This window comes from Perca flavescens, chromosome 14 (assembly GCF_004354835.1).
Source record: "Perca flavescens isolate YP-PL-M2 chromosome 14, PFLA_1.0, whole genome shotgun sequence".
NCBI classification, from domain to species: domain Eukaryota; kingdom Metazoa; phylum Chordata; class Actinopteri; order Perciformes; family Percidae; genus Perca; species Perca flavescens.
In genome coordinates this window covers 13,914,918-13,936,193 of record NC_041344.1, presented here as the reverse complement: position 1 = coordinate 13,936,193, position 21,276 = coordinate 13,914,918, and the positions used below count along the sequence as shown (strand labels likewise).

Sequence of the window (21,276 nt, the reverse complement as noted above, 5' to 3'; positions counted from 1 at the left end):
ATGGGGGTTTATATATGTGCTATTTTTTCACAAACTAATTAGTCTGTATTCATTGTTATGGTCCATGCCATAAAAGGTGGAGTTTCATAGCAACATCAAGAGGCTGGCTACACATATAAAAAAAAGAGATTAATCTGACCTTAGTGAGAATAATTAGCCTGATATCAGTGTCATGGAAACATCAGGAGATGGAAAGATCCAACTCGAGGAGACATAAAGCTTACAGGATGCATAGCAGCAAAGGTGCATATTAGTAATATTCTTTATTAAATTATAATGTCTTGAAACAATAATTACAGTACCCAAACACACACATACACACTCATCCCCCAGCCCCAAAATGTAGCCTTAACCAGCAGCACACATGCTCAACCTCAACATTTAAGATTAATTTAGCCCAATCCTAACCATAACCTTTAAACTAAACCCAACCTTGCTCAGTTTGAAAATCAGAACTGAAGTGTAAGACAACAATGAATCACACAGAGACAAAAACCATGAACCCTTTTCAACCCAAACCCGGTTTGGTCCAATTACCAACCTTGTTAATAGTGAGCCCCTGACTCCCTACCCTTAAGTGCCACAACATTTAAGGCAGCCACGGTGACACCGTCTCCAATTACTGCTGCATGGGTGGCCAAAACAGAACTAAATGTGCAAGGAGAAGTCACTGTGGGACTACCACCAGAATACAGCAACTGATGTCACCCCAGGCCACAACCACAGAAAAAAATAAAAATATAATGACCCTCCCCCAACCCAAACAAACACACACACACACACACACACACACACACACACACACACACACACACACACAAACAATGCAGGAAATTTGAATTTCTCACCTCTAATACACTTAATACTCCCAGCTGTTCTCTAAAGCCCAGTCGAGACCAACGAAACCATCTAAGAACGTCGCAGGGAAAGGTTGCAGTGGTCTGAACTGGCCCGTCTCAACATTCATATTTAGACACAAGAAATGATATGTCCAGCTACAAAAAAAGCCTGAAAGTCGGAAGTTAGACCAGAATAGGGCTGGGAGATAAAACGATAACAATATGTATCGCGATAGATACATATAATCAATATCAATAGAAAATGCGGTCGATAAAACGTTCGATAACTTGTTTTTCTTCATCAGAAGAAACAGAGGTTGTGAATCAAGTTTGGTTGCATGAACAAAGGCCCTCACTCTCTAGTAACCTAGCAACGTAGGGAGTGACTCTAACAGCCAATCATGTAACAGTATCATGTTTGGTTGCGCCACATCGCTGTCTCGTGTTCTTCAATAACAGAACCGGCGTGGAGTGGAAAGTGAGTGCCGCAGCGAGCGAGGAAATCGTTGATAAAACAGGAAAAGTCAGTATGGCAGTTTTGGGGATTTTATAAGTCTGACCGTAGTCAGACCAATGTCGTCAGACCGTCGTCCCCACCAACACGGGTACTACCATAAACTTGTTTTACCACTTTAGCCGCACTCACACTTTGGAGCACAGCCGTATTCGCCATCAACGTCCAACAACATCTGCAGCTGCAACACGGCACAAGCAGCAGACCGCCATGGAGAGGTACTCTGCATCAGCGCCTTACTAAACACTACAAGCAGCAGACCGCCATGGAGAGGTACTCTGCATCAGCGCCTTACTAAACACTACAAGCAGCAGACCGCCATGGAGAGGTACTCTGCATCAGCGCCTTACTAAACACTACAAGCAGCAGACCGCCATGGAGAGGTACTCTGCATCAGCGCCTTACTAAACACTACAAGCAGCAGACCACCATGAAGAGGTACTCTGCATCAGCGCCTTACTAAACACTACAAGCAGCAGACCGCCATGGAGATGTACTCTGCATCAGCACCTTACTAAACACTACAAGCAGCAGACCACCATGAAGAGGTACTCTGCATCAGCGCCTTACTAAACACTACAAGCAGCAGACCGCCATGGAGAGGTACTCTGCATCAGCGCCTTACTAAACACTACAAGCAGCAGACCGCCATGGAGAGGTACTCTGCATCAGCGCCTTACTAAACACTACAAGCAGCAGACCGCCATGGAGATGTACTCTGCATCAGCACCTTACTAAACACTACAAGCAGCAGACCACCATGAAGAGGTACTCTGCATCAGCGCCTTACTAAACACTACAAGCAGCAGACCGCCATGGAGAGGTACTCTGCATCAGCGCCTTACTAAACACTACAAGCAGCAGACCGCCATGGAGAGGTACTCTGCATCAGCGCCTTACTAAACGCTACAAAGAAATAACGGAGGCAGACATGCTGAGCACTGAAGCCAGGTTACCAACCTAGCACTAAACCTGCAGAAAATAGTTCCTTCTCAGGTTTCTTATATTTAGCTAACACTTTGCACTATTTTATGACACTTTATTAAGCATTTCTTACTTATTCTTTAATTTTGCACCTTAATGTTAAGAGATAATTGTTAAGTGTTCATTGTGATTTTAGACCTGTTTACATTTTAATTATTTGAGTGTTTTCCATGGTTGTGTTGACATTTCTGCTTTTATAACTGAGGGGATTATAATCAGAGCAGGGTTAGGTTTAAAATAAAAATGTTTAAATTTAATATATTTTTCTCCTGGTCCTTATTTTAAATAGGTCATAAAAAATATCAATAATTATCGATATCGACCGATATGAAAAACTTATATCGTGATACAGTTTTCAACCATATCGCCCAGCCCTAGACCAGAAGTACAAAGAGTCGTTGCTAAGGAGATGGCGTCGCATTGGTGTTTAAGAACGTGACAGACAGTTGCAAGTATTTGAAAGTTTTAACTCGTCTCATCACGAAACCTTGGTCTGAACCGGGCTTAAGACCACAAAGAGAGACCACATAGAGAGAAATCCATAGAAGTCAGTCAGGCCAGCTTGGCTCCATGGTCAGTGTGTCTTTCAACTAGGTATGATGATGTATTGTGACCAGGAAGGAATAGCTTATTTTAGACACATTCATATAGGGTCTATAAACACCACAGGGTGGCAGTGAGCTAATGGTGGCTCTGACAGGCCTGCTGATAAGATGGGCCTGAATTAGGGGTATAATATAGCTTTGTGACAGGTGATAGTAGGATCTTATTTTACAGTTTCTCTTAGTCCATGTTAGTCTCTATGTTTTAATAACAGGTTGGGACAGATTGCAGTATACTGTTATATTTTTCTGTGTATTTCAACTGAGCCCAAAGTAATCAAAGATAAGAATTAAAAAAATATCCAACATTCAGTCTTTTACATATGCCATATAACATGATCAAACACCGCATCTCAACAACTACAAATGTGCTGTTCTCTAGTTGTGTACTTTGATGCGACACAATCCACAATTGGATAATCCTTTCAGTCCCTTCAACCAATCACAGAGAGGCACTGCTGCCAAGCAGGAGAGTGTGGAAACAAAAGGTGACGATGACAGCCACATGCTGAAAAGATATGCAATACGTGGATGATAACAGGGCCTTGTGTGTTTTAGCCCCAACGTGCCAGTCACCTCCACCCGTCCACACTGAAGTTACATTTCAATAGAAAACACGTACTCTAGTCTATCTCCTGCTTTCCCTGTTTCATTACTGGCTTACTACTATGGATATGTCTTCAATGGCATTCAGATTTCCACACATATATTAGCATAATCATTTTCCTGTTAGAATGCCACATATGATGAATGATGCCATCTGTGATTGTGTCTGTGTGTGCACTTGTAAGCCTGTGTGTGTGTGTGTGTGTGTGTGTGTGTGTGTGTGTGTGTGTGTGTGTGTGTGTGTGTTTCTCAGTTGCTAGTGGATTTGCATGATAATGAGTCGTGTTGCTCTCTGACAGTGCCTTGATGAGGAGCAGTAATAATTCAGCTGCAGGGAGAAGAGCAGCAAGAAATGAATCTCTAGTAACTGGAGTTCTTTCCCCCAAAGCACACCAAGGGCGAGTAAAACTGTCCAAGGGTGACTAAAACTGGACTGGTTCCTCATGGTCATGTGGAGGTTCACTAGATGTTCAGCTGCAATCGTTAGGACAGAAAGCTAACATTTTTGTCTATCTAGCTGTCACATTTCGAGAGTACGTACAAACATTCGTACTTGATTTCTGTATTGCAGTGTGGTGTAATGTACTTTTTAAACAAACTTTTTTAACTTACTGTATATTTAAAACAAAGATAAACAAAAATATTAAAAAGGATGTGTAAAAAAACACTTCTTTTAAAAAAAATATATAACAAGACCTCTGAAACCACATTTAAATCAATTTATGGAGCAGGTTTTTGAACAAAGTTTGGCTACTGGCCACAGTTCTAATTTCTCATTCTGCTGGAATCACATGAACCAATGTTTACAAGCAGAGCGCACAAAGCTGGTGTGAAACTATTCCTATTTCATGGTATCGTCTTATTCTTTAAGCTTCTTAAAATACCACTTCCAGTCTAATCTGTTAGTTTTACTGTATAAACACCAGTTGTAATTGTAATTTATTTATTTGAACAGGGACAGTGCACAAAAAACATTAATAGATGTCTTGTGCCAGGCTGTAGCAAATTGCTAATTTCCGCCCGTAGTCCCTGGGCAGGTAAATGGCACATTAAAATACAAATTATTTACAGTACAACATATAATACAGATACATAAAGTCATAAAAATCTACAGTCATTATTGTCCCCCTATCCCACCCCAAACACGCACAGTAATGTTATGTAATGTTTATGTACCATTATCATGTATTCTGTGCGTGTTGTCGTCGTGCCTGTTTAGTGAAGTATGCACATGTTACAAGTTTGTTGTGCCCTCGACCTCACATTGCTTGGTACAATTTAAGAACACATGATGCAACCTGTCACGTAGCTTTGTCCAAAATAAACCCCTAGTCTATCACACACAGTCCCCAGGCCAGGGAGGCAATTGGCCATTATGGCTACAAAGCACAGAGCGTTGTTGGACTACAGGAGCATGGGGGAGGGCAGAAGGATTGCCAGCTGAGTAAAAAAAAGCTACCATATAGTGACATCAATAGATGATGTTGACAGAAGGCAGATGTGTCTCTGGCTATATCTACACAGTAAAGAAAGCCAGACTATATGTTCCTAGCACTGTTGTCTTTCCTGTGTGGATCCAGAGAGATCATTTATGTCTAGTAATGACCATTTTGGTGCAATAATGTTTATATTAAATATGCCGCCAAACCTGTCTGAAACTAATGAGTGATAAGCAAAGCTGCAGGTCAAATTTTTTAAGTAAATCTGGCTCAATACAACAGTAATTAAATTGGACAATAAATGCCAGAGAGTGATCAAGATAGAAAAATAGATGGAAACATTGAAATAAAATTTAACCATAGTATGAACTTAATCCAGAAAACTCTGTAGGTGTAAATGTAAGCACAGTGTTTCCTGGCCTGTCAGTGTCCACTGAGATGTGTGCAGCCAAATGACAGAAATATTACTCATGGGATGTGTCACATTGTGCTCCACCTACCACTGACAAAACAGATGTCTAGCACGGTGCTGAATTCTGATCAGAAGACCCTCAATGTCACCAGGGAACATAACGTCACCTCTAGTCTGGGTTCAGAAGAACGGAAAGCATGCATGGAGTCTGGTGCGGGATAAGCCCTGTCTGGCTTTGCTCAATACACTTTACAGGGGGAAAATGTGCACAAGTTGAGAGTGGATTCAAAATAACAATCAAAGTGAGTTAGGCAACACCAGCAGTTGCCACTTGTCAACTCAATCAAACCATAAAAAGTGTCCCTATTCATAATTTCTCATCTTTCTGGTCTTCAATCCTGCCCCCTCATCCTCTATTCTTTCTCACACGGGTGTCATGTGGCAATGAAATGTGGTCAAATCTGTGTGTGTGTGTGTGTGTGTGTGTGTGTGTGTGTGTGTGTGTGTGTGTGTGTGTGTGTGTGTGTGTGTGTGTGTGTGTGTGTGTGTGTGTGTGTGAGGGCTGTGCAATTAATCAAAATTTAATCGTGATTATGATTTCGGCTCCCAATGATCACAAAAACAGAATAATCGAGAAAAACAATTATTTAGCTCATTACATTTTGCAAGTAAACTCTTATTTTCTCTTTTGTGTTCTGAAAGAAAAAATAAAGTTTCAATAGGAAAAGTATTACGGCAATGTTCACAGTTGTGTTTTTTTACTGTTGATTTATTTAACTTTTTCCACAGTTTTTTTAAGTTCAATAATTGTCTTTCCAGAAGTCAATGAGTAATCGTGTTAAATTACAACATGGCATCATGACTTTGCGTAAATATACACGCCACTTTCATAAAGCAAAATGGCGTGTTATTGTACGCATTTTCAGCTATCCACGTGTATGCCTACGCTGTATACAGCTGATGTAAACATACCCACCGCGTGGCCTCGCCACGTTGCGTGTTATCGCAAGAGAACGCGACGTACTATCGCAAGAACAACGTCACACGCCTGTAAAAAAAAAAAAAAAAAAAAAAAATGTTTGGGTTTAGGAAAAGAACACAGGGAAAGGCTTTAGTAACAAAACCGTGACAAAAACAAAGAAAATAACGACAAAAACAAACTTAGGAACACAATAAATGGTTGGGTTTCTTACTCACTTACTTCTTACCTCCTTACTCAATCCCCCGTTCCTTTATACTACCCGCTATGGCGAAAGTTGAATCGCAATGTAGGTCAATGGCGGCCGATTTGCGTTGATATACACGCAAAAATGCAATTATGCGTCTTGATAACACGCAAAAACGGAATACAAATTGCCGTGACATACATACGCCAATTCATGAGATCAGTCTGTAAATTATCGTGATTTCAATATTGACCGAAATAATCGTGATTATATTTTTTCCCATAATCGAGCAGCGTGTGTGTGTATATGTGTGTTTGTGTGTGTGTGTGTGTGTGTGTGTGTGTGTGTGTGTGTGTGTGTGGGGTGGGGGGGTATATATCACTAATATCAGACACTTTTCTGTCATTGTATTCGCAACAATCATGGTATGTGATTTTTATAACTACTATTATATGCACCCAACCAGATCAGTCAGCAAACATCAATATGAAGTCCAATACAATTTTGAAAAGATTAATGGTACCAAGTGGGCCAAAATGACCCCAGTTGCTCTTACTTTTATTTGTTCAATTGTTTTGTTTTGATGTGCTGCTGTTTCAAAACTAACTCAGCATTCTAAATTCAAAATGTAATGTGGCTGGCTAATACTGAGGAAAAAGTCTTTGTATGACTGCTCATCAGAGACAAAGACTCGCTCAATAATTAAAAACGCTGCTAATAAAGAGACATGTTGTGTGCTCGATAGTACAAAATGAATTCATCAATATTAATAAAAAAAAATAATATATATATATAAAAATATATATATATATATATATATATATATATATATATATATATATATATATATACAAAATGTTCCACCATCTACAAGAGAGTTTCCACATTGTAGATATAAAAGTGTCCATGAAGGGCTGGCAAAATCATTACTCAAAGTGTGTCAGTGTATGAGGATTTCCTCTGGCTGTTACAGCAGCTTACGTGGTAAAATCACCACTGTGTTGGGTCTTATGCAGGGGTGGGGATGTATGATTCACATGAACCTTTAAGAGTAAACACAAGGCTTACCATGTGTCCATGCAATAGCAAAGAAAACACTCCATTTCAACTAACAATTGAACTACTGTATATACAAGAATGACCAAATAACATGAAGGATGTAATATTATATCCACAATAAATGGACATGTTCAAGTTCAAGATGTATATAGAGGTGTTTGTCATTAAGATATGAACATAATGTCTAACTCTATGACTATGATTTGTTGGGGCTAGAGTTTGTTGTGTTGTATCAAATATTTTATGTTTTACAATAGCTTACACCATAATGCAAATACAGCCTCAGTAATTACTAGGGGTGGTACGGTTCATGAAAAAACATCCGAACTGCTCGGTCCGTTTGTCTCGGTTCGGAGCGTGTGTGTGCCGCACGGTTCGACGCATGCACAATGTAGCCTTGTGCCCGTCAGGTGCCCGTATGTGACCTCAGACAGCTATGTTTCCCTTTCGTGCGAAAGAAGAGGTGTGGACAAGTTACCAACAAAACGTACAGCGAAAGACCGTGCAAAACATTTCAGGCCGTCCTGCCAACCTGTATACATTTATAACATCAATGTACTGTAAAGTTTTTTCACTCTAAAGTCGCTGAAGTGGCTGCAGTTTAGATCCTGTCGGGTCTCTGCAGCGGACGGGGCTGCTTAATACTCCCCGCGTCTGAGGTGCGTACACACACAAACACACACAGTGGATGCAGGAAAAAACGGATTTCAAAAACGGAGATGAGACGTACAGGAGGACGCTACGCTCGTTATTTTAAGTGCAATGCAAGTGCAAACCGTATGACTGTGTGTCCCAGCCCAGCCCAGGATAGGAAATTAACTAACAATGTAAACTGTTTTTATGTTTAACGTATTCTGACTTATTCAAAAGACGGAGCTTTAAGAGTTCCTCTCTTTTTCTTTTAAAGGATACATTTTTGTAAGAGCTACACTGAAGTTGGCCGTTTGATAAATCCAAGTTATTTCAATTGACATTCTGTAATATTTCAATCTTCATTTCAGTTCCTGTGGATGGCAATACACATTCTGTACACACTCCTTTTTTTGTCAAATAAATGAAAAGCATGTTGAAATCATCAATGTCTTCCCTCTTGCTGTATCAAAATCTCACTTAGCTTTCCTCAGAGATGGTCCCAATAATGTGCTTAAAGTCAAGTCAAATTCAGTTTGTGCATGATTACATGACATAACTATATACTTATTTAATACTGTATCCTACATTGTGGATAATTAAGCTATATATCATATGCTGAAGTCTATTTCTGGAGTGTTAAAGATTAAAAGAAAAAATAACAAGAACCGTACAGAACCGAAAACCGTGACCCTAAAACCGTGATACGAACCGAACCGTGGGTTTTGTGAACCGTACCACCCCTAGTAATTACTAGAGAGTTGAATTAACACTTAACAGTTCAGGTTGTTGTGTCCAAAATCTGCCTTTCCACAATTACAAGAAGGGATGTTACAATACCAAAAAGCTAGTAGTTGGTACAGAAAAAAAAGTACATGATACTCGAAACCAAAGTCGATACCACGGTATAAAAAAGAATACTTAAACATTAATTCCGTTATTTAAACATTTGAACAAGGGCTGGGGGCAATAAAACAATCCCGAAACGGTATATATATGATATATATGATAATCTTTAGACATATTTACCCAATAACACAACTGCCAGTCTGGCTTTACAGGCTTGGAAGTGTGTTCCCCCGTCGAACAGTGTTTCCCTTCTGCTGAAATGCGTAGCGCCCCCATCCATAGTTTGGGTTAAGATTCAGGTTTAGGAAGGGGGAAGAAGGTGAAGTTGGAAAAGGGAGAAGAAATGAGCGAAAGTGGAGCCGAGGGCAACGAAAGAGTCGTTGAGGGCATGAACGTGAACTCACGTTAACCTCTCAATATGAAGACATTGTAGATATAAAAGGGTTATACGACGTGCAAAATATGTCATCTTACCAATCGTGACGTTTTTTTGCCAGAAATTAGTGTGTTCCATAGACTGTAAGCACACAATGAATGCCATCAGCTGCCAGGCAAACCAGCGCCCCCGTGTTGTTGTGGACGGAAGGCATCACGATGTCTGTCGGTACATCACGATGGCTGTTGGCCATCGGCGATAGGCATCATCCATCGGACCAACCTTGAGGTTAACCTCACTTCTGTTGGTATGTTTGTGTGGGAGTAATGTAACCACACAGCAGCCAAACACCTTGTCAGCCAACCAGACAGTAAATTGAACAGCCAGCCACCCAACCAGCCAAGAGACCTGGTTCCCTCTAATCTCAGTTTCTTGCCAGCCTTGCTTTACTGGGACCCGATCCAATCGATAGAGACTGACGTAAGAGACGTGTTACATAGTGAGAGACCTGTCCCTTGTGAAGACTGAATATCTCTCGGTCTCACACTGCCAAAATGCACAATTGCACACTACGGATGAGAATATTGACATATATTTACTGCCAATTAATGTTAAATTGTGTAACAAATTAAATTATGTCTGAAAACAGAAAGATAATAGAAACAGACGTTTGAGAGATTATAGATGGCTGCTAACGAAATTATGTATATTACGTATATGCACATTTTTTTTACATAATTTGGGAAAGTCTTCATCATCCATGGTGCTTAGCAGGTGCTGGGGAGGGAACATAAACACAGAGATGATAATTATATAATTTGATCAGACAGCTATATTTTGCTGACTCTCCTTTCAATTATTTACCTCCCTAGAGCCTCACACACAGGGCAAAACTAAGAAGGCAGAGGCAGTCAGAAGCTTGTGTCCTGTATCTAATGTCTCCTGAGCAAAGATGTAGTTTAATTATAATTATAATTATATATATATATATATATATATATATATATATATATATATATATATATATAGGTTAAACTATATTAACCTATAGTTTAAACATCTGGTAAGAAATTTCATTCAGCAGAAACATTGGAAAACAAATAGATACTAATCATAGTCTTCATTGGATGTAATCAATACTCCCAAACATGCACAGACTTTGCAGACAAACATTCATACAGACACAAAGATGGAAACCATCCCCTCTGTCTGCCTCACAAATATTTTCCTCCTGATTTTAACAGACACCCTTTGCCCGTTGCTCTTACTCTGATCATGCAAATATTTTGCACTTTGTCATTTTAGCTAGACTGAATGGAAAAAAAGTATTTAATTTAATTTCACTTCAGTCAATAACCGTCATCTCTATTGACAGCATGCACCTTGTTTGCATTCAGCTACCTCGGCAGACCCATTTTTCACCCTCCTCTCCCTAACCCTCCTCATCTCTCCTTTATCTTCACTCCTGTTCTCCTTGTCCCGCTCGTTCAAGCAGCCATAACCGTCTTTGTCGGTTTCCTCTCACTCCTGCTCCTTGAAGCGATTAAAGAGTAGAAAGGAAACGTTTCCATTTCAAGAGACATGTCCGATGAGGCAACAGCTTCTCTGTGCTGACCAGTGACCACCTGCTACATTCATGAGTACAGACCACGACACTACAATCTACCGTAGATGAACACAAGAAGACAAACCAATATAAAACGCAAACACACCAATAACGCTCCATACAGAGCCACTGGATCCTGTTCAAGTGTAGAACATGACAGTCCGACACACACACACACACACACACACACACACACACACACACACGTACCGTAAGCACATGCTCCCCTTCATTCTGTACGTCCATTTAGACTAAAACATCCGCAAAGCAAAGGCAGCAGGAATATTAGCCAGTTCCTTCTGACTTATGGCTATCTCTGTTGTAGAAGGTGTTCGTGAGCTAAGCACTAACAGAGACACTGTCGCACTCGTCTGTTCCCTCTTCCTCCGCTCATCTTTTTATACTGAGAGAAGAGGAGAGAGAGGGAGCGAGCTGCTTCTGAACACACATTACTCTGCTCTACCCTGTCAGCCCGCTCTTTGCTCAGCAGCCAATCCCACCATGCCACCATGAATATTTCATTTGCCCAGCCAAGAGTTTAAAAACGCACACATACAAACCACCACACGGTGGACATACACACACATTTGGAGGACATTCAAATGGTCACCCGCTGAGGTATTCAGGTCAAAAATAAGGACCCACCCCCAACACTGATAAATGGAAACAAGCACACGTGTGAGTTCGGCATTCCCCAGAGGGTGCAATAAATTGAAAAAGGACAGATAGCTGTGTATTCATTGAGATTCCAAATGCCTCTGAGCCTTTGACTTTGACATTCACAATCCTTATATCCTGAAGGTTGCACGTCTTTCAACAACCTGTAATTTTACAAAGAACTATGGCTCATTTGTTTTCTGTCCACAACAAGAATTCTTACATCAGTAGGTCAAAAAGAAAATACCGGTATTCCTGAAACCTAAGTATTAAACCTTTTTTAATTGGAAAATTGGATCTCAGTCCAGTCCAGAGATACCTGTTGGATGATCCGTAACAGCGCCAGTCAGTTCCGAGTAGACTAACCACAAAACCATCAAGGCATTACAAGTTCTCAGAGCCCAGGGTGATGTCTTAAATAGCTTTTATTCCCCAGACTAACAGTCCAAACCCCCAAATTATACAGTTTATAGTAATGTAAGACCAGGAAAAGCAGCAAATCCTTACATTTGAGAAGCTTGAACCATCCAACGTTTTTTCTTGATAAATGACTTAGATCCTCTTTTAACAACTTTTTACAGAATTGTATACTGGCAAACTGTATAATTAAGAATACAGTATGTGTCAGCTTGTTTCTTTTCAAAGCAATACATATGAATAGGGCTGGGCGATAAAACGATAACGATATGTCTCGCGATAGACACGTAATCAATATCAATAGAAAATGCGGTCGATAAAATGTTCGATAACTTGTTTTTCTTCATCAGAAGAAACCAGAGATTGTGAAGCAAGTTTGGTTGCATGAACAAAGGCACTCGCTCGCTGGTAACCTAGCAACGTAGGGAGTGACACTCTAACAGCCAATCATGTAACAGTATCAAGTTTGGTTGCGCCACATCACTGTCTTGTGTTCTTCAATAACAGAACCGGCGTGGAGTGATAAGTGGAAAGTGAGTGCCACAGCGAGCGAGGAAATTGTTGATAAAACAAAAGTCAGTATGGCAGTTTTTGGGGATTTTATAAGTGTGACCGTAGACAGACCAATGTCGTCAGACCGTCGTCCCCACCAACACTGGTACTACCACAAACTAGTTTTACCACCTTAGCCGCGCTCACACTTTGGAGCACAGCCGTATTCGCCAGCAACGTCCAACAACATCTGCAGCTGCTACACCGCACAAGCAGCAGAGCGCCATGGAGAGGTACTCTGCATCAGCGCCTTACTAAACCATACAAAAAAATAACGGAGGCAGACATGTCTGTTCAGAAGCCAGGTTACCAACCTAGCACTAAACCTGCAGAAAATAGTTTTTCAGGTTTCTTATATTTAACATTTTGCACTATTTTATTACACTTTATGAAGCATTTCTTACTTATTCTTTAAGTTTGCACCTTAATGTTAAGAGATAATTGTTAAGTGTTCATTGTGATTTTAGACCTATGTTTACATTTTAATTATTTGAGTGTTTTCCATGGTTGTGTTGACATTCCTGCTTTATAACTGAGGGGATTATAATCAGAGGAAGGTTAAGTTTAAAATAAAAATGTTTAAATTTAATATATATTTTTCTCCTGGTCCTTATTTTAAATAGGTCATAAAAAATATCAATAATTATCGATATCGACCGATATGAAACACTTATATCGCGATACAGTTTTCAGCTATATCGCCCAGCCCTACATATGAATAACTTATAACTTATTTCCCTAGCATTAAATACATACACAGAGCTGCCCAGAACAACCATTATAAACTACTTGCAAGAGTGTTTGCAAAAGCTGCCCAAGTTAAGGTTAGGGTTACATTTTAGTTAGTCACAATAAGAGATCTTTACAGTACTGTAAAGATGTGCAATATTAGTATGCCTGTGGTACAAAGCTGTACTGTACGTTACATCCAATGCCATCGACGACCACATGCATCCAAAGGAGAAGACAAAAACAGAGTCATTTTTGTAGAATTGTTAATGGAAAACTGGATCCAGTCTGTAGAAATTTCTAATTAAATTCAGGTTTTGCCACAGGCAAACATTTACATTTTTTGTTCATGGTTCTTTGTGGTCAGCTACAGTAGGTTTACATTAAAATTACAATATATTTAACAGTTGTGTAGTTCTGCATTATATAAAAATATAGCCTGCATCACAGTTTTCCTTTGATGGTTTTCTATAACATTTGGTACTGTGTCCTATAGTATTTTGCAAAGTATTTGTTTGAGTAAGTATGTTTGAAATCTTAGTTGAAAGGGCATTTAACATATGAGGTAACAATCGTCAACTGGCTGCCCGCGGGCCACATCCGGCCTGCCTAAGCTTTCAGTCCGGCCCGCAGAATAATAAGGAATTCAGAAAATGTGAAGAGGAAAAAGTGGGTGCTGGTATAGTAATAGGCACAGGGAGAGAGCAAGCCCAGCCCCCTGTATTTGCATCTTTATTCACATACAGTTGCCCGATTAGTTTCGCTATTGCGGATCTAATGGCGTTTTTCCATTACATGGTACCTGCTCGACTCGCCTCGACTCTACTCGCCTTTTTTGGTTTTCCATTATGAAAAACAAAGTCCCTGGTACCTGCTAACAGGTACTTTTTTTAGTACCACCTCCGTCCAGGTTCCAAGCGAGCTGAGACGATACCAAAAGGTGACGTGAAACCTGCAGACTACTGATTGGTCAGAGAGAACCGTCACTAATCACTGCGTCGTCCTTGCTAGCGACAGACGGGGGTGTCCTGAACAAAACCGCCATTTTTAAATAGTTTAGCCAGCGGTGTTTTTTTTGCTGCCTCCAGCTTCTTTTGGAAAAAGGAGGACGGGGCACCGCGGCCGAGTCGAGCAGGTACCGTGTAATGGAAAGACGCCATAAGTCACACTGGACAACACCCAGGTAAAGCACACAAAATGCCATGCAGCTTCAAGCACAATTCATTTGGATACAAGTGTTGCATTTTTGAAGACAGACGGGATTCTGAACGCAGATGTCCGTGCTTCACACACAGCAGTGCCGAGAGGTAGGCTCTGTGTGTTACAACACACAGCACATGTACCTAACTTGGAACGATACAGAGAGGATTATCAACGACCGCTGGCAATAAAACCTTTGTGAGTAAAAAGCAATACCCACTTACCTGTTCTACAGGCATAAACATGTAGGAAGAGATATTTCAAGCTGCTCTGCCTGTGCAGTCCACCGCGCTATTTTACACAAACACAGAGCGCTACTCTGCAAATAGTGAATTTTCACCAACAAGCTAAAACGAAAACTGTCGGTTTGTAGTCTATCTGTTTATCTTAGTTTGCCACAAATCTTGAAATTTGGACAAATTCTTGTAAACTTAGCTGCTGGATAAACAAAGCACCCGCTCCACTGGAGCGGTAAATCCATGGATGTGTTATAAGACCACAACAAATCCACATGGCTGCTTAATATGCACGTGAATGACGTCATTGTAATGTTTGCGTTCTTCATTCTTGATGATGATGCCTATGGTTGTGTTCTTTTGCAACAGCGATCATTTCACTGCAAATAAGGGCATTCAGGTTTAGCGTTACTGAAAGTCGGCAAAATGAATGTGTACTTATCAGTCCATTCTTTATTAAAGCTGCGGTTTTCCATGTCAGCTCTTTGCTTTAGGCTCTTTGACGGTGACATTTTTACCTGACAACAGGCCTTTCTTCCTGCAATCTTTTTCCACCAATCAGGGGACTGCATACTACAACTACGTTTCCGTAATCACACACTTTAACCATCATGTTGTAGTTAAGTAGCCTAGTTATCATTATGGATTTTTCATGTTTTTTTAGGAGTCTGTTCACACTAATACATGTAAATAAATATAGCATTAATTTAGTAAGAAAGTGAAAATATCAAACAAGGATAGGCTTATTAGGTATAAATACATTGTATTTTCTTTATTTGAAAGTCTGGCCCCCGGAGTGTCTGCTTAGAAAAATTCTGGCCCTTGAAAATAGTAGTTGATGACCCCTGGTATAAGGGGTACAAAAGATGAAGAAATTGAAAAAAACATGTTGCCCCCAAAGCAAATGCATTCCCAGCTCTTATTACTTCAATAATATGCAGTAATTATTAATGCAAACCAAAAAACAGTGATGCATAGAGGAAGGGCCAGGTTATGCTAAAAAACAACAATGTGTTGTTGAACCAACCGTCAGAAATCAGAAGAGTTCATAGCTGTTCCAAACAGCCACACTCAAAGGTGGGGTGAATAGCTGGTCGTCATAGACTGGGGGGAACTTTTTGGTCTAGGAACGAGTTTGTTCTACATAAAAAGTAAAAAAAAATGGCCATCACAATTTCTTGAAGCCAAAGATGATGACATCAAACTGCTTGTTTTGCCGATCAACAGTCCAAAACCTAAGAATTTAGCTTAGTATCATAGACTAAGAGACTAAGAGAATGGAACATTTTTGCTTGAAAATGAATTATTGCTTCCGCTCTAAACATATCCATTCATACATAAAGCCACCTATAATATCTGCTTCTTGTAAGACAGAAAGATCTTTTTGGTGCAGGGTTGCGTGTGCACCTCCCAGTGTTTACACACAAGAAAGAGGCTTAGGGAACAAAGATTAACTTCTCAATGTCTCAGATCCTAGATCCATCCCAGGTTATATCACCACCCAACAGAAAACCATGCAACCATCAAGACTCAGACCACACTTAGCAGCATAATGGGGTTGATGATTTTTTTTTTTAAGTTTTCCTGTAATTGGATGAGCTTTCAAATCCTCTTCGTGCACATGGTAGACCAATGCATAATACCTTGTAGATTAGTACAATCCTGGATATCCTGGGTCCTATCCCATACCTCCACGACTTCTTTCTAATCTACAAAGCAGCTCAAACGTGTAAATTCATTAAATTGTGTCAAGATGAGGCACAGAGAAGTTAGAAAAGCTTGGTAACTATTTTGCCTCCAAGTGGACGAGCAAAAGAATCTCAAAATCATATACAACTTTTTCTTTGAGTCAGAAATGAACAACAGGACAATACTAGCTGAGTCAATTTCCAATTTATGTAATGGACTTTATTAATCATTGCCTCTAAAAAGCACTTAAAAGCTTGTGGCCTGTTCAATCTGTTTAATTGCATCCTACTTTCTAAAAGTGCATTACATTCTCGCAGAAAATAGATTGGGTACAATATAAACAAACAGGCTCTCTGTTGTGTACACCAATTAGCCTATAGCTGGTTATGGTAGGAATTTTTTTTTTGTTATCGTATTATCTTAATAGTATAGCTGAACAGAACACAGCAACATCAGACTGGTAAATAGCCTTATACTGTGTAATTACCCATTCAAAGCAATGTCGTAAAGTGAGTAACCTTCATAAAACACTCACTAACCCTGGCAGTAAGTGCTGAGCCAATAATAGTCCAGGTCATAGAGCCTACTGGCCGGATAAAACCCTCATTAACTAGTGGAACAGCAGGACACAGAAATCCCTCATCTCCTGGCAAGCTGACAAACACCTGAAGTAAAATCAAATGAAAGCTCACACTGCAGAGCCAAATTAGTATAGTCAATATAAACACAGTTCAGGGCGTTGGTGACAGAAAGTGTGTATTTATTAAGCAAAATACGACACATGGACCAAATGCAAAGAAAAGGAATCATTTAAGGTACACCTGGTGGTCCAAACTATAAAACAGCTATTATAACCTTTCTGTTTTTCTTACAGTGTCTTAAGATCCTCAGCCGTTCCAATGCCAACCCATCTTTCCAGTATACATTTGAAACCAGATGATCCATTAGAATAGACTGTGGTACCAATAGGGCCTAATCTTTGGCCACTAATCACTCATAGTAAAGGTTAAAGTAACAAGAAAAACACAAGCGGAGAAAGATGTTCATCTCCAACACTGAGGCTAATACAGGTCACAAAGCCCTCTAAGTAGCCTTCTCTAAATGCCACAAACACAGCCTAAGATGATATTCGGTGGCATAAAGGCAGCAGAACAACAAACACCACAACTCAATGACATTACATGGCATGTGTTTATTCTTGGTATGACTCTAAAACACTTGTTTTAAATGGACAAATGAACAGAAGTCGGTGCCAAACTATAACGGCTAACTACTTAGTTGCAGTTTGAGATTGTCATTGTTCAAGACCATTTCTTAGGCCAACAAGGACAGCAATGTTTCACTTTCTAAGTGACAACCAACAAACATATACACAATAACAAGTTACTTTTGTGTCTGCACACACTAGCTAAATATCCCACTCAAAGGTTAACAATGGTATGTACTTTGGGATGTGCATTTTGATGGGTCAATAGTTAAGGAGCCCAGATACTTTATGAGGCATCAAGGAGTTGAATGTCTGCCTTGAGGGTCATGTGTCACAGTGAATGCATTGACTGCCATGCCTGGGGAAGAAGTACACAGCTATCCAATGACTCCTTTTCATTGGGAAGACAGGGGTCAAGTTTCCACACACACACACACACACACACACACACACACAGAGAGAGAGAGAAGAGAGAGAGAGAGAGAGAGAGAGAGAGAGAGAGAGAGAGAGTAGTGGTCTACCCTACACCAGCATTGATGTCAGACAGTCAGCAGGCATTTTAAACTTAGCTCTGACTGAAACCAGTTTCTTTTTTGGGCTTGTTAACACTGCTGTATGTTTGATGCTCATCATCCCATCTGTGACTGTAAAGTTACACCCAACAGACAGGATGTGGGTCTACTCTCACCCACAACTCACTTTAAATATCACATTGAAGAGTTTGGTAGATGTAACCTAGCTACACCTCACGTGTCTGATATTGTGCATAACAATTTCTTTTCCAGTTTCGACTATGTTTCCTCTCTAGTGGCACAATGCTTCCCCATTAAAATTAGCAGCATTTCCTGACTTGGAAATGTCTTACAAGTAGGCTGATCTATTTTGGGCGCATTTGATATGCAAAGTAGCCTTTTATTTCTGTAAATGTACCAGCAGATCTTATCAACTGACTAGCTGGGACACATATTATCAAGTAAAGGACGGGTGGACCTGTTGAAGAAGGTGAGGGGAAGCTATTGTAACGTTAATTAATTGCAGGCATTATAAACTATTGTTTGTATTTACTCAAGCAACACCAAATGCTTATATTTAGTTATGTGTAACTTAGGTTGTAGTTTATTAAAGTGCGTAGACAAACAGCGAACGGGAAATCTATTCATTCACGGTTATTAACGTTAATAACGCTAATAACGTCACTGAACAGGCTTGACTCCGCTAGTGCCTGGCTAACGTTACCGTTGTGAAAACGAGTGAACTAGCTTAAGAAACATCTAGGCAGGGAAACACATTTCTATAAAACATATGTTTGAATGAACGCTTTCGCTTTAACAAGAGACCTTAACACAACTTGTACACGTGCCACGTGTCAGAATTAAAAAGCCGGCTAACAATAGCAGCCGCCGGATGGTGCCTCACTAAATCTGACTCCCAAGCATCATTTGTACTTCTGCGACTGCTTGGCAAACAAGGGGCAAACACGGACAAAGAGCCACACAAATGTGATGGTAGCTAACGGTTAACTGATGGGCGGGTACTTACTGTTCTCAAAAGGGGCCTCATTTGTTCCGAAGGTTCGTCCATTTCACCTGCCGCCGGTCTTCTGTCCACCGTTAGCTCTTTTATTTTTAACAGTTGATATAGAGAGGCCGGGTGACACTTGTGTGAACTGTGAAGACTGGCTGTCCTGTGTGCTTTCCCTAACTACACGGTAAGGAAACGCCTCTAAAATGATTGACAGTGATTGATTGCCAATTCACGTTCAATACCCGGCGTTCACAGCCAATCAAATCCAAATACGTAACGATGAGGGCGGGGGCTATTTTCCTTGTCGCTTCAAAGTCCCCAGCGAGCCTTTTTTGTTATGATTTTTTTTTAGCTTCGTTAAACCTGCTGCGACTAATAATCATTTCAAATGGAAGTTGTACAGAATTGTTGAAATACATACAACTTAACTTAAGGTTTTGTATCTAAACTAACCCGATATGAAAATGATGATTTATAACAACAATAAAGCCTGAATGAAGGCTAGAACAAACAGATAAAGAAACATATACATATACATACACACACACACACACACACACACACACACACATATATATATATATATATATATATTACTTTAAAGCTACTTGAAGGCAAAGTATGGGATGGAAATGTAAACCAAAATAGCCACCACCAAAAACAATGAATAATGTGCTGTCCCAAACTGAGAAGGGCATAGACAACAACCAAATGTAAGCTATTTTGATGATGTTAGAGTTTATTTTGAGAGTTAGTCTATTTTGGCTACACTAGCAGTATTTACACAGTGAAATAATACTTTTATTCTCATTTGTGACAAACAGTTGACAAACACAACATTTAATGTAGTCTATTTATATACAATACAATACTTACTATTTATATACAATATACCTGTAATACAGTCAAAAAAGACCTCGATTTGAGCCTTTATTACTCTTTAATAATCAATAGAATTAGTATTATAAAGATGTTTATTGTGACCTAAAGTTGTTCACTTTAAATATAATGAAATCACAAATGTTTGATGACAGGAGATATGAGAATAATGTTGTATTAAGTTTGATAATGGCTAAGCATTCACACACTAGATTTTTAAATCTACATAAAATAACTTTATATAGGCTTACTAAAATGTATGGGTTTACTGTAGATGTGGCTGCTTATTGTGACAAATAATAACATGGCCTATGCCTGCACATCCTTGGATATTGGTAATACTTGGTAATTGTTAATTAACATCGGTATGGGCTAAAAAATGTTAATATGACTAAAAGCTAAATCTTTGTCTTGAAGTCGGAGGTCAACTATCATTGTCTATCTTTTCATCTGTGGGGATTATGTTGGTTCAGTAACCTGATTATCAGTATATAATACAATGTTTTTGCACAAATTTGAAACTACATCCTTGTTATTATCCTACACTCTTTTGACATAGGCTTATCATTCATCTTCTATGAAACCATTATAGCTTATCATGTATTATAATTTGATACTGTGTAATAATTCATTTTCACCAGCAGATGGCAATGCTGTATCAACCATTTCTCTCACGTAAGACAGCCGTTGGCTGCCAGAAATGAACATATTTAATTCACTCTTTAGAGGTAATACTTTCAGTTCTCTTTTATTTCTTGTCTTTTAGGCTACATAATTGGTCAAGTGAAATCACCCTAGACATCGAACTGACTTTTTAAACCATCAAAAAATGCTTGATGGATCACAATCAAAGATTTAGATATAAGAATGCATTTTGAGCCTTGGTTTAAATTATGGTAGGTTAAATTGGTGTGGATACATGATGGAATGCTCTTGGGCTTTGAAATTACCTTTAATGACCTAGACAAGGAAGTAACTGTAGGACAACCTTTCTTCCAGAGCTATGGAGTTTAGCACATACTTAAAAAAAATAAATAGGAAGATAACTTATGCCATGATTACAGTGAACATTCTTAGTCACTAGCATTATTTCTAAATCACTTT

The 21,276-nt window shown here is 39.5% G+C and overlaps 1 protein-coding gene across 3 annotated transcripts in view; it reads right to left on the bottom strand.

Annotated features, from left to right (window-relative positions):
- The window catches only part of LOC114568676 (sodium bicarbonate cotransporter 3), a 50,473-nt gene extending 31,002 nt beyond the window's left edge, over nucleotides 1-19,471 (bottom strand). For 2 of the 3 annotated variants that reach the window (XM_028598305.1, XM_028598306.1), the window contains exon 1: nucleotides 19,309-19,471. In XM_028598305.1, coding sequence (XP_028454106.1) covers nucleotides 19,309-19,350 — 42 coding nt within the window. In that variant the 5' untranslated portion in view covers nucleotides 19,351-19,471. Of the gene's footprint in view, nucleotides 1-11,292; nucleotides 11,434-19,308 lie in introns of those variants that run through there. The other variant, XM_028598304.1, reaches the window with a different exon arrangement.
- Nucleotides 19,472-21,276: the final 1,805 nt, after the last annotated feature.